The sequence below is a fragment of the Peromyscus californicus genome, unplaced genomic scaffold, assembly GCF_007827085.1.
Source record: "Peromyscus californicus insignis strain IS unplaced genomic scaffold, ASM782708v3 Scaffold_9__1_contigs__length_137607984, whole genome shotgun sequence".
Taxonomy (NCBI): domain Eukaryota; kingdom Metazoa; phylum Chordata; class Mammalia; order Rodentia; family Cricetidae; genus Peromyscus; species Peromyscus californicus.
Genome location: NW_026294617.1, coordinates 34,297,706 through 34,311,158, shown reverse-complemented (window position 1 = coordinate 34,311,158; position 13,453 = coordinate 34,297,706). Strand labels below are relative to the sequence as shown.

The 13,453-nt window shown below is 44.1% G+C and overlaps 2 protein-coding genes across 4 annotated transcripts in view; one reads left to right on the top strand and one right to left on the bottom strand.

The window, feature by feature from the left end:
- Positions 1-610: 610 nt before the first annotated feature.
- Rfxap (regulatory factor X associated protein) lies at positions 611-6,024 on the top strand. Of its 2 annotated transcripts, none has more exons than XM_052730688.1 (3): positions 611-1,350; positions 3,647-3,754; positions 4,535-6,024. In XM_052730688.1, exons 1-3 carry the CDS (start codon positions 919-921, stop codon positions 4,643-4,645), a joined length of 651 nt encoding a protein of 216 aa, XP_052586648.1. In that variant the 5' UTR covers positions 611-918; the 3' UTR covers positions 4,646-6,024. The 2 variants fall into 2 exon arrangements, with proteins under 2 accessions (XP_052586648.1, XP_052586649.1); XM_052730689.1 differs by having other exon boundaries at positions 618-1,320.
- Positions 6,025-8,415: 2,391 nt separating this feature from the next.
- The window catches only part of Smad9 (SMAD family member 9), a 46,855-nt gene continuing 41,817 nt past the window's right edge, over positions 8,416-13,453 (bottom strand). For both annotated transcript variants that reach the window (XM_052730686.1, XM_052730687.1), the window contains exon 6: positions 8,416-11,623. In XM_052730686.1, the coding sequence (XP_052586646.1) occupies positions 11,480-11,623 (144 nt within the window). In that variant the 3' untranslated portion in view covers positions 8,416-11,479. The remainder of the gene's footprint in view (positions 11,624-13,453) is intronic.

Genomic DNA, 13,453 nt, shown 5'->3' with positions numbered 1-13,453 from the left:
ATCCAGCAATGCCACTACTGGGAATGTGTCACAAAAGCAGGAGGGTCCGGACTAGATAGGAAAGCTGGCTGAACAGGAGCCTGGCAGGAAGCTTTCCTCCATGTTCCTGACTTGCTTCGAGGATGGGGCTGGACTGGGATGTGTGACCCAAATCATCTTCTCCTCCAGTTGTTTCTCAAACTCCTCCTCGGGTCTCTCCGGGACCTTCTTCCAGAGACGCTCTTGGAACCTTGGAGAGAAGTTCTTGGAACCCTTTAGCGAGGGTGGGTCCTGGCAGAAGGGGTCTCCTGGCGCCTCAGTCTCCCGCCTTCGGGAGCCGCACGTGCTCCATCCTGAGGGTCAGCACGGTCCCCCGAGCCCCTGGGGCCAGCTGTCTGCAGCTGCGCAGGCGCAGTCTTCCTAGGAGCCCGCCAGCTACTCAGTCCGCGGGCCGATCACTAGTTTACGATGGCTGCGCAGGCGCACTCGGTGCTTCTGGCATCCGCTCAGCCCCGCCTAGGAGCCTGCGGGTTCTCCTCTGCCAGAGCCTAGCGCCCTCTAGCGGACGGCCATTGCGCAGGCGCAGTCGGTGTCCACCAGGTCGCTTAGTCTAGCCGCTGGCGTCCTACGGCTCTTGAGAGGACGCCACCGCGCAGGCGCAGTCGGTGGGGGTCTTGCAGCTGCTCAGCCCCGCCCACGGAGCCCGGAAGCGCTGGTTTGCAGACCCTCGCCGCGCAGGCGCAGTGGGGTGCCGGCGACTTCGGCACCGGGGGTGTCTAGCAGGTGGGTTGGGAGGTACGTTTGTATTCCTCCGGTGCTGACGGGCCGCGGCGGCGGACCCGGGACTCTGGCGGCAGCACGGAGGCTCAGGCTGTGTCCGAGGGCTCGGGGCCCGGCGCCGCTTGTCCCGGGACGGCCCCTCCGGTGACAGTGCTAGTGATGCGGCAGGACGAGGCCGCAGCGGACCGCGCGCTAAGGCCGGGTCCGGCGGGGAGCGAGGCGGCGGCGGCGGCGGACCCCGAGGACGAGGCGGGGGATGACGACGCCGACCTGCTGGACACGTCGGACCCCGCGGGCGGCGGCGAGAGTGCGGCCAGCCCCGAGGAGCTGGAGGACGAGGGTGCCGAGGGCGGCGGCGCGGCGCGCAGGCGGGGCGCCAAGACCTGCACCTACGAGGGCTGCCGCGAGACCACCAGCCAGGTGGCCAAGCAGCGCAAGCCCTGGATGTGCAAGAAGCACCGCAACAAGATGTACAAGGACAAGTACAAGAAGAAGAAGAGCGACCAGGCCCAGGGCTCCGGAGGCGCCTCGGCGGCCAGCGCAGGCAACGTCAAGCTGGAGGTAGGCGCCTCGGGCCCCGGGCCAGGGCAGGTGGGTGCAGCCCCATTCTACACAAATGCGGGGGCTCCCCAACCTGCTCCCAACGCGGGGTGGGCTCATCTTCCACTGTGGTGGTAAGTGAGCAGACAGCGAGAACCTCCGCTGAGATTGGTACTTTGGAGGCGCCTGCCCCACTTGTCAGTCACCCCTTCCTAGGCTCTCCCCTGTGGCATCCTGCATGTTTACGTAGTCCGTTCTTGGTTGTCTGTAACTTTAGTGCCCGTCCTTTGCCTAGCCACCACGCCCCCCCCCAAAAAAAAGTTGGATTGTTAGTGGAGTGGTGAGTCACAGAGCACTTTGGGGTTGCTTGATCAGAATCTCATGGGAAGGTAAAAGCAAGTGTGCCCTACAAATGAGATTCTGTAGTTACCTCGCTCAAGTCACCTCGTTTAAGTTTTGGCTCCTTCATCTGTTGGCCTTAAAACAATGCCCAATCAGTGTTTCTTCAGATTTATTTTAGTTAGGTGAAAATTATAATTGGAGTGCATTTCAGCTCAAACTCAGCAAAATCCACCTCAATGTTTGAGCTGTTGAAAACAAAAAAAAAGAATCCACAAAAAGTAGGAAGACTCCTTACCATAAAAATTCCTTTTGAAAGGTGAATCCTAACATTTGTGGAAGTTTGGCCTAGATGACTCAAAATTACTTCTACTACAGGAATCTTTGATTTTGTGGTATTAACATCCTAAACCCACAAAATGCAGAGTCTGGGGTCAAGTCAGTTATAGTATTCCATGTTCCATGTACTGTGCACATGAACCAAACAGTCCTATAAATAAGAGTCACTCTGGGGAGAGTTAGAAGAAGAAATTATCTTTGCTTTCTGTAATATTAGAATCCTCTTCTATAGCTTTTAATGCTTGGACACCTAAAGCATGTATGTGTGGAAGATTTTTATAACTGAAGTTTGCTAAGTATCTCATAATGAAGAGGGAAGGGATATTTTAATAGACAACTCAGGAGTCAGTGGACCAAGGCAAAAACCAAAAAAAAAAAAAAAGAAAGATAATATCCAAAATAAAGATAACACTACTAAATTCATGTGATGCCTGGCCTCATGTAAAGCATTTTTGTTTAAGTACAGCAAGTTCTTTGCATGTGCAAGGCCCTAGATTCAACCATTAGTCATTCTCCCAGTTTTCATTGTCATATTGTGGTTTTATAGACAGCAGAACATTTCACTTAACTTCAGAAACATCCTTTTATGTGAGGAAAAGCTGAATATTTAGATCCTTTCATATTTGGGAATAAGCACTGCTAATCTTTTATGGGATTTGATGTCTCAGGGTAAGGTTGCTGTTGCAGAACTTGCCTGCTAGCTCTGCACTGGTGATTTCATACCTGTGATTTCTAGCCCCTTCCAGCCATTCTGCTCAGAAAGCTGCATTGTTTGCTTCTATACGCAGTATTTTACTGCCTCTCCCTTCGTGGGGGTATGAATCAGGTGTGAATCCAGTATCTCATTAGTGATAGATTGCCTCCAAATTCATTTATTTTGTCCAAAAGCAGGCAGACTATTTTTTGTCTTTTTTTTAATTAATTTTTTTTATTCATTTTACATACCAGTCAAAGATCCCCCTCTTTCCTCCTGCCACCCCTCCAGCCTCCCCCTCCCAGTCCACCCCCACATTCCCTCCTATAGGAAGGCAAGGCCTCCCATGGGGAGGTGCATTTAGTAGAGGCAGGTCCAAGCCCCTCCCCCTGCCTCAAGGCTGTTCGAGGTGTCCCATCATAGGTAGTGGGCTCCAAAAAGCCTGCTCATGCACCAGGATGGATTCTGATCCTACTGTCAGGGGGCCCCTTAAGCAGCTCAAGCTACACAACTATCTCGCTATGCAGAGGGCCTAGTCCTTGCAGGCTCCACAACTGTTGATCTAAAGTTCATGAGTTCCCACTAGTTTGGTTTGGTTGTCTCTGTAGGTTTCCCCATCATGATCTTGGTGCAGGCAGACTGTTTTGACTTAGATTGTTCTGTATGAAGAGAATTTGGTTTCACTTCGCATTCTTCTGTAATACTGAAAACAGCTGACAGGTAACTTCCCCTCTGCCCAATATCTTCAATTTAAGACCTTACAGGAGACTAAAGAACCCAGGTTGGAAAGCCTGCAGGGAGGAGTTTTACTTTGAATTAATTGCCAGCACTCTGCCTGTGACTTACCAAGAGGCTTTCCTAAAGTTTCTCAGAAACTGAACAAAAGGAAGAAAATCAAAGACATGTTCATTTTCACTGAAATGCCTGCTGTTGTGGATTACAGTACTATGTTAAATGTTCTTTCATTGATCCCAGGAAAGTACAGACAACATACTCTCCATTGTCAAACAAAGGACGGGATCTTTTGGGGATCGCCCTGCAAGGCCTACTCTTTTAGAACAAGTGTTAAATCAGAAAAGACTGGTAAGTGTTTTTTCGTAAAGTAGCCACTTGTTTGCAGTGGAACTATTTTCCCTTTGGAAGACTTTAAAAGCTGTTCACTGGCCATCAGAACTGAATAGTGCCTCGTCACTGGTCACACTGGAGATGCCCCTACTCCCCCAGGACTGCAACAGAAGGAACACCTTGAGCTCTGTTTCTTCACTGACTAACCTTTGAGCAAGATGAGATTTTAAAACAGACTCTAAATATATGGAATAGTACTGTAATGGTGTTGAGATATAATTACTAATATTTAATAAGAGTCTCTGATATAAAACTGATAGAAAAATGATCAGAAGTCAATCAGGAAAGGAGCGATTGATAAATATTGGAATATTTGTTAATAATTTGAAGGAAAGAAATAATTTAACTCATACTTACTATATATATTTTTGGTAGGCTACTAGAAATTTTTTTTAAAAATTAATTTGGATTTTTATCTCAAGATTTCACAATGAGGTTTTATAATATTGAAGAATCACGAAGAAAAGATTTAAACTTGACAATATAAAAATGTAGACAAAGACAATGCTAAAAATTAAACTACAAAGTGACATAGGAAAAAATAGGAGCAACAGATTATAAAAGACTGGTCAGTGTGTTTGATACTTTGTTATAGCATCCCAACACTTGAAAGACTCAGGCCAGGGTGTTGCCTTGAGTTCACAGCCATTATGGCTATAGTGTGAGACCTGACCTCAAACAAACAAACAAAAATATGATAATTCTATTAATAATCCTTTTCCCTCTTTTCTCTTTAAGTCATTATTAAGAAGTCCAGAAGTTGTCCAGTTTTTACAGAAACAGCAGCAGCTATTAAATCAACAAGTTTTGGAGCAAAGACAGCAGCAGTTTCCAGGAGCACCAGTGTGAGGGGCTCAGGAACTCTGTGTGTGATTTATCTTACCGTAATGGATGAACGGACTTTTATACTAAAGGTGATACCCTGATAGTCAGGCATTGGTGGAATCCCTGCACTTGGGAGACAGAGCCAACCTCCTGAGTTTAAGCCAGCCTGGGCTACACAGCAAGCTCCTTTCTCAAAAAACAAAAAAAAGCAGCAGAGAAAAGCTGTTGGAAAAAACATCTTCCTGTAAATGTGCGTGTGCATTTGGGGTAAATAAGTATTGCATTTTTGCATCTAATCCTTTCAGATCACTATGAGTTTGAAAAAAAAATCACCTTTATAGTTTTTAATGTTTTTCTTCAGTTGTACCAACTGAAGCTCGTGAGGCAGTTACTTTCTGTGGAAGTCATTGTTAATAGTAATCTCAGTTCATCTAGCACCATGACTCATCAGAGGCATGGAAAGGAGCGGTGTTTCGGGTTGTCCTAGAGACATTAAACATAGCTAGGCTGGAGTGAGGGGCCAGGAATACCGAATGTTCTTCAGTGTCTGTGATATTCCACAGCTAAATGTTACCTCGCCATTGATGCGCCTCAGCTGCTGTGAGAGCCTGAGGGCAGAGCACCAAGGCCAGGTTCTTGTAATAACCTTTCTTTAGGGCTAAGACTGGAGCTGTGAGAGCTAAGTATGTTTATACCTGCGGAGGAAGCAGTCGCTGATCTCATATAAACTAGAGAAGAACCCATTAAAGTGGGCACCTCCACTGCAGATCATCTCTACTGAATTTGTGAACAGTTTAGATATACTTAGCCCACCAAGGCCCGGGCAGGATTGTTTTTCTTATATTCATTCTTAATGTTCTTCATAAAGGAGATTCTGAAAATGGAGGAACACTCCACATTTTGTCAGTGGTTTTCAAAACTGAACTACTCTAACACTTATTCCTAACAACTGTTAAAGGAGTCATGGATTATCTGGGTGTTGGTTTTTTGTTGTTGTTGGTTTTTTTTTTTTTTTTTAACTTTCTCCTAAGAAAACTTTAAAAAGGCAAAAATACGTAAGATAAAGAATGAAATGTCAAGAGTATATCCAGGAGGAGGTTAATAAATGTGTCTCAAGATGAACTCTGCTGAAATGTGTTAGTTGCTTGATTCCTAAGTCCTGAAATGTATATGATGTTAAACTTAAAGCTATTCCAATAAGTACTCAAAGGGCTGGGGATGCAGCTTAGCCTTCGAGCACTTGCCTAGCATGTGCAAGGCCCTTGGTTCAATCCCCCGCATCACCACAACAACAAAAAAACATGGGGAAAAGGATGTTTTTCTTCATTCTGTGTTGTGTACTTGTATATCTGAAAAAGACCCTTTTGTCAAAATTATTCATTAAAGTCGAGTTGTTGACCTTTGATTTGTCTGTTGTACTTATTTCTTTAGTTGCTTCACACTGCCTATAGAGGAACTCATTTACTATTTGGTACCGTGCTTACAGTATTGAGAGCTTTATTGTTTCTCTAGACTTGCAGGTCTGTCCATTCTGCAGCCCATGGACCACACACACATCCCAGGAGAGCTATGAATCTGCCCAACACAGTTGTAGTGACAGTGTCATGTTGCCATATCAAAGGGTTGCGTATCCCTGTCAGAACTTGTTAACTTTTGTAGCAAAATAACCCAGCTTATACTTCTTCAATTCTAGAGTAAGTAGGAAAATGTGACATTAATAGAGATAAACGAAGGGATTAGATTCATGTTTTAAGAACTTGGAGATGGTTTAAATACTTGTCATCAAGGGCTCAGAGTCTTTCTCTAGGGAATTAAAAGTAGACTCTCATTCATGAATTTAGATAGGAATTAGGATAGTTTCCAATACAACTTAATTATTACCTGTCATATTGGAAATTTTTATCCAATGTGAGGATAAAGTAAGTTATCCTCAGTAAGGTTTTTGCTTTAGAGTAGATGTATTGCAGCTCATCCACAATCCTGCATTCTATACACCCATGAGTTTTGACATGTGACTATAGCTTCTTCCACCAACAGGTTTTTATTTACCTATTCCTTAATTCAGGATTAACTGGCATGAGACTTGTTTTGGCCAGTATAGAGCAGAAGAAATAATGACATGCTAGCCTCTAGACAACTTCTGAAGGTTTTGAATATTTGCATTTATATTTTTAGACTCCTACCCAGTTCCATGATAACAAGCCCTAGACTGCACAATAAATCTGAGATAAATCAAAGGTCTGATCTCTGTTGTACCATCTGATAGCCTGACATATGTCAGTGAGACAGACATAAGCTCTATCTCTATCCAGCCTAGGCCAGCTAAGCCTTGCTTAGATGTATGAAACCACCCTGTGGATCTGTCAATGGTAAGCAGTTACTGAAGGCTTAGGATTGAAGGCCAAAGCGTTCAGGGTGGTCTAGTCAATATTTATGTTAATGAGTAACTGGTACACTTAGTTGTTATTTTTCACTGGATGACAAATTTTAAAATTAGTGAACTCCAACAGTGAAGACTACATAGTAAGCTCTTACCCCGCAAGAAGTAGATGTGATGATGGATGGGAGCAGGATGCCGGAGGCCTCAAGAAAAGGGAAATGTACCCAGTCCCCATGATCTAGAAAAAGAAAATGTGTTTTCCTCTAGTGCTTCCAGAATCAGCCCTGCCAGCACCTTGACATTGGCACAGAGAGACTGATTTCAGACTTGTGGCTTTCAGAACTCTGAAATCATACTGTCTTGTGGTACTTTTTTTTTTTAACAGCAACAAGGAGGGAGGGCTCAACATATCAGGTGCAACCTGCCTAGAAATGCTTGGTGGTTCTCTGAGAGAACATTAGCTTGTATACCAAACCACTAAACCACGAGCAAAAATACTTTTAACTGTAAAAGTGTGGATTACTCAGTCTAAAAGGCATTCCCCAGTATTCTAAAACAGACAGTACTGAGTGTACACTGTGTAGCCTCTGCCCCTTACCAAGGCTTTCTGAACCCCAACCAGCTCGCAGTTGTAAAGCTTAGAATCAGTGGGACAACTTGGGCTAGGGGAAACAAGCATCTTGCAAGCTCTTCATAGTCAGTTGCAATGTCACAAGCTTCTCTTTGAAAGCATTTTAATTAATTAGGTATATTTCATGGCATATGAAAAATACATGATTTTTAGTGAAAGTTTTCCTTATATATCCAGATGTTTTAAGCATCACCTGTTAATGCTCTTAATATATACGTGTTCCTTGCCTAACATGCATGGTGCTGGGTTGCTCAGGTAGGATGCTCAACTGATGATGTGGGTTAAATTCATTTTTTACTTCGAATACTTCACCATACAAAGGGTTTATTTAGTTGTGGCCTGGCAGTAAGCTGGGGAGAAGTTGTCAACCACCTCTAAAATTTCTGCAAAGTATCCTTAAAAATAATGCTGATTTTTCCAAGATGTTAAAAAGTGCCACCAATGTGGCACTTTTTTTACAGCATGAAGAATTCTTAAAAATCCTATTTTTCAAGTAGGACAGCTTATGATTAAGCATCTTAAGGAGACATAGATTACACCCGTAGAATTGTTACCTAAAGCTTGAAAGAAAAATGAGCCCAAAGGTGTCTCTACAGCATTTTCTATCATAAACCACCAGATGATGGTGTATGGCATTTCAGGACACAAAGCTAGGCTGCTGGATCAAAGGCGTCTCTTGGTGGTCTGTTTAATATTCATTTGAACTTATCTTTAACATATGTGAGGGTTACCTACCCTTGTATAGTTCAGCTGTTGAATCCTAGTAGGTAAGACAATGTGGAATGCATGGTATATTTTGCTTTATTAAATATACACGGAATATCTGGAACACATTCAGAGTTAAGCAGGAGCTTGACATCCAGCAGCCAATGTTTACAAAATGCTTTTGCTATTGTTCTTTCTGTTGTCATTATGGGGGATAATGAAAAGAGGATTCTAAATGCTAGGGAGCTTGCCACTTTCGCTGACTATACAACAGAACACTCAAATGTGTATGCTAAAAGGTGGGGGCTTCTTAGTTCTGAAGCAGCTGTTAACATTAGCAACTAGCTGAAACAAACTAACATGTCTTATTTTCCTTAAGACTCCCTCAAATACCAACTTGAACATGGTGATAAACATCCAGCACCATGTGGGCAGGCCAAACCGGTGCAGTTCTCTATCACATGACCCTGCCTGGGGCAACCAGAGCCACGCTTGCAGTATGTAAAGACTTGGCCTGCCCACTTTCCTCTTCATCCTGTGAAACAACACTACACAGCATATTTTTGCTTGTCTGTTTCATGGAATGCATGCCAAATGGTCAAAGGAGTCTAAAGTCAAGTATTACATTATGATTCTTTTAGACCTTTTAGCAGCCAAAGGAAAAAACTGATTAAAATGAAACTGTGTTACAGGAGCAGAGGGCTAACATCTCTTTAATGCTAAATTCTCTGATACATATGAACCTATGTCAGGATTCCTTTCTCAGAGAAATCAGGCACACTTTGATATTTTGTCTGCTTTCTTAATGTTGCAAGGAAATCCAAGTAGCTTATTTTGTTTTTTAGTTTTGTTTCTAAGCTTCTACTTTGGTCTTGAAACAGAGTCTCTCTGTGTAGCCTTGACTGTTCGGGAACTCACTCTGTAGACCAGGCTGGCCTTAACTTCACAGAGATCCACCTGCCTCTGCCTCCTCAGTGCTGAGATTAAAGGTGGGCACCACCACATCTGGAAGCTTCTACCTCTGAACAATTCGATAAAGTTACATATTGCCAGAGGATGTTTGACCCTTTGTGAAGAGATCAAAAGGACTGTTAGAAATCTGGGACAAATCTGGATACTTTGTGTCCTTGAATGGGTACTCAGAGGAGATCTGCCGTTCGAATGATTTTTCCAAGGAAGAAGCTGGGAGAATTACCAGAGATATGGGGATGCAAGGAGGTGGGATGGCTAGGAATAAAGGTGGCACTTGCACAAAGATAAATTACCTAATTGTTCCGAAGAGACATAAAATTTCAATATAGTAAAAATTGAGAACTTGGTTACATTTTTTTTCAAGCGAAAGAAAATTCACATGTGTGGGTTTTAGAAGTTCTGAGACCTAGTGTCTGCAATGACTTACTGTTAGATTCGCAGCTCCATGGAGGTGGGGACTACCTCTAATGTACATTTGATTCCGCAGCACCTGACAATGTCCCTAGTACACACAAATCTGCAGGACAGGCTTAATGAGTCAACAAGCTTGGGCTTTTCTACACTCTTAAGTGGGCTCCCAGGCTTTAGTGCGAGACATAAACGAGTATCTTTTGATATGTGTATCATGTATATTCATGATAGATACATGATAGGTTTTATAGCTACAGTAGGCATTGTGAGTGTGACTTGTCACATCATATCTATCTTAAATACAATTGAATGGGGAACAACAAATGCATGTGTCTTGATGCTAGGTAGATTGGATTAAACGAAGGAAACTCGGCTTATGGGAGCTCCATCCTTTACAAGCACAAATGCCATCTTAAAGAATGTGCTTCCCAAAGGGCATGAAGTAAACTTATAAGCAATGTGGTGATCATTGAGAGGCACGTACCATGGAATCTGGAGGAAATTTCCCTTTATCATCCAAAGAAGGAAATGACAGGCTCTAATAACACATGCACACTAACATATGCATGTATATACATAAGATATTTCTAAAGATGATTATTATTCACTACCACTGTTTCCTCAAAAATGTAGGGCACATGAAACTTTCACACTTCACTTGGGAAGTTATGTCCAAGTATTTCATAGCTTTAGAAGAGGCTGCCAGATGTAACCAGCTAATAACTTAATCAACACAGGTACCAGGCTAAGTAATACATAAATATGATCCAAAGATGCCTCTAGATTGCCCCCAGGGCTTTGCTGTTGTTTTAATCATTATAACTAATTGATATTTGTCACCAAGAGGAAAGATGTGGTGAAGGGGTGCCCTGCCTTGGAGGCTTCCATATGAGCATGTTGGAAAGTGCAGGTTGCCACATGATGCTCCTCCCAACCTTTAGTAGACAGGTTCGTCTCTGCAAAGGGCTTGCACACAGTGTACACAGGCAGACACAGCCAACCACAAGGTCACCTGACAGGGCGAACTGGAAGGCTGGAACCTGACTTCCAGAGTGGGAGGGGGAGCCCCCTGTGCTCCTGGGACTGAATTCTGGACTAGTCCTGTCACTTAGGACTGTAGCTCATCTCGGGCTGCGTCTCCTTCTTCGCCTCTTTGACTGTTAAGCAGTGGCAACATGACTCTAAGCTTCCCAGTTTCTCCCTTTCCAATCACAGTTTCAATCTGCTCAAATGTACCGTTGACGTCAGCACAGTGCCCAGCTGTGCAAATTCCGACTTCAGGGATGACGTTTCTGAGGTTTACCTAACAGATCACTGAGCAGGTTTGATTTTCTTTCTTGCCATTCACATTGAACGTGAGATCTTTTAAACTATGTGGATTTGATTGGGTTTTACTCTAGTGCTCCTAAACCCTGGGTCTTTTCTTTTTTTCTTTTTCTTAATGTAAGCAGCTTTGTGTTTTCATTAGGGGGCACAACATTCTGCACAGTGACAAGCGGAAGTGGCCTCCGATTCTGCCAATGCCCTTCACATACTGTTTCCCCTCTAACTCTAGCACTGGCCTGGAAAACACTCTTCAACTACACAGTACTAGCCCCAGGTTAACTAGGTAGCACGAAACAAATGGTGATAAAAATGTGAATAATATACATTATATGTGTTTACATCTGCATCCAAAAACTTCCACTAGCTGCAGGTGGTCATGATAGAAGCCACTGCCTGCGTCTATTCTGTGGAAGCGTAGCTGACGACATGACTGTTAAGACACTGAGGAAATGGGGTTATGTGGGGAGCCCATCTGAGTTAGAACCTTGTCCAACCACTGCAGTGGTCCATGAAGATGAATCTCAATCCAGCAGGGGGTGCTTGTCACATCCTGGCGATGATACTCGGCTCCCCAACCCTGAAAAGCAAGAAAAGAGCCCAGACTGAATTGTGCCCCTTTGCCAGAGGCCACCAGGCAGAGCGCAGGGGATGCAGGGCCCACAGGCTTCCTGTGAGAAGTGGATGCCTCCATGGAGCAGATACCTCAGAGGGGCCCAGGTCAGTCAAGGTGTTCTCTGTTAGCTCACTTACAGCTAGACACCTATTTAGTGGTAGTCTGGGATCTACACATCACATGGGAGAGGCTGTCAAGCCATCTCCCCTTTACAAGGAAAGGAACTTAACATCATATTCCACTCTTCACGTGGAAGCCTGGGTCTGCACAAAACTGCTATTCACTGAAGATCAGAGATTGAATCTGAAAGTTGCAAAGATCAGTAACTCTTGATTTGGGGAATGGAATGTCAGAGCTTAGACCTTATTTCTCTTCTATCCCAGGCTCACTCAGAAACTTCCCATTTATCTCCATTAATAGGAGAGACAGTTACGAAAATGACAGATAGAAGATAGATAGATAGATAGATAGATAGAGAGAGAGAGAGAGAGAGAGAGAGAGAGAGAGAGAGAGAGAGAGAGAGAGAGATTATGGATATATAGATGGTAGGTGTTCATATTTATCTCTGCTATTCATCAATAGAAAGTTATTTAAGTATTGAGGGATTTCAGATTATTTTTGTTATTGACAACCATAATTCTCCAGAGTTGTTTAAAAACTTAAGCACAGGCGCTAGAGAGAGGTTCCAGTGGTTAAGAGTACTGGATTCTCTTGCAGAGAACCAGGACTTGGTTCCCAGTACCCACAAAGCAGTTCACAACCACTCATAACTCCAGTTCCAGGGGATCGAGCGCCCTCTTCTGGCTCAGAGGGCCCCGAGGCTCGGAGAACAGATATGCACGCAGGCAAAAAGACCATGCCTTTTTCTTATCAGTATTCAGCTTAACCACACAGCCTGGTCACTCATGATCACCACCCTCTGTGGACTTGTGGGACCACCCGGCAGTTGCCTCTTCCCTACATCTCCTTCCTTTCTGATTCTTCCATTTCTGATTTTCCCAGAAACCCTTTGACTTTCAACATGACCTTGTCACCAGCAAAGTTTACACTTGAGAACTGCACATTTGAACCACGGAAGTTCTCAGTGAAATCTTATAATATTTTAAGTAGCTCATACTCAAAGCTATCCCCAGCCTGCATACAGCCAAGAGGCTGTGGGTTAGACATGCCTGCATCCAACTCCTCTACCACCCACGATTTTTGTGGGGGAAAAAAATGAAACTATCAGAGACATAAAATTTCAACCATACCTGCTGTGGAGACCCACAGAGGTTTCCTAGTGAGCACTTACTCAGGGTCCGAGAATCTGAGCTTGATTTACCCAGCAGGGCTGCATAAAGGGATGATTTGACCATGGGCATGGTTACCAGGTGTTTGGAAGGGTCTACAACGTGGCTGTGTGGCGTGCTTTGATCTTGTAATGGGGAAGTCTTTTGCCCTGCCCCTTAGTATTGTTATAAAAAGCCCTTTTGAATAAATGAAGAGGCCGTTGGGTAGTGACCCAGGCCCTCCTGAAGCTATCCTGTGTTTCTGTCTTTCTTCTCGTTGGCTAGGTCTCTCTATCTGATAGTTTCTTATCCCTCTCTCCCATAAGAACCCTTCAAAAGGTGGGAGCTGGCCTCCCACAACCTGCATGCATTTTCACAGCAATAGATTAATTATCTGTCTTTCTAAATGTGTAGCATGTCCACTGGCACATCCACGGGCCTTTATACTGCCTGGCCTTTCTCAGGCTTGTTTGGTGGCTACTTCTCTCTTCCTTCACTCTAATATTGAGTCTGGGGCTCAGTTCTG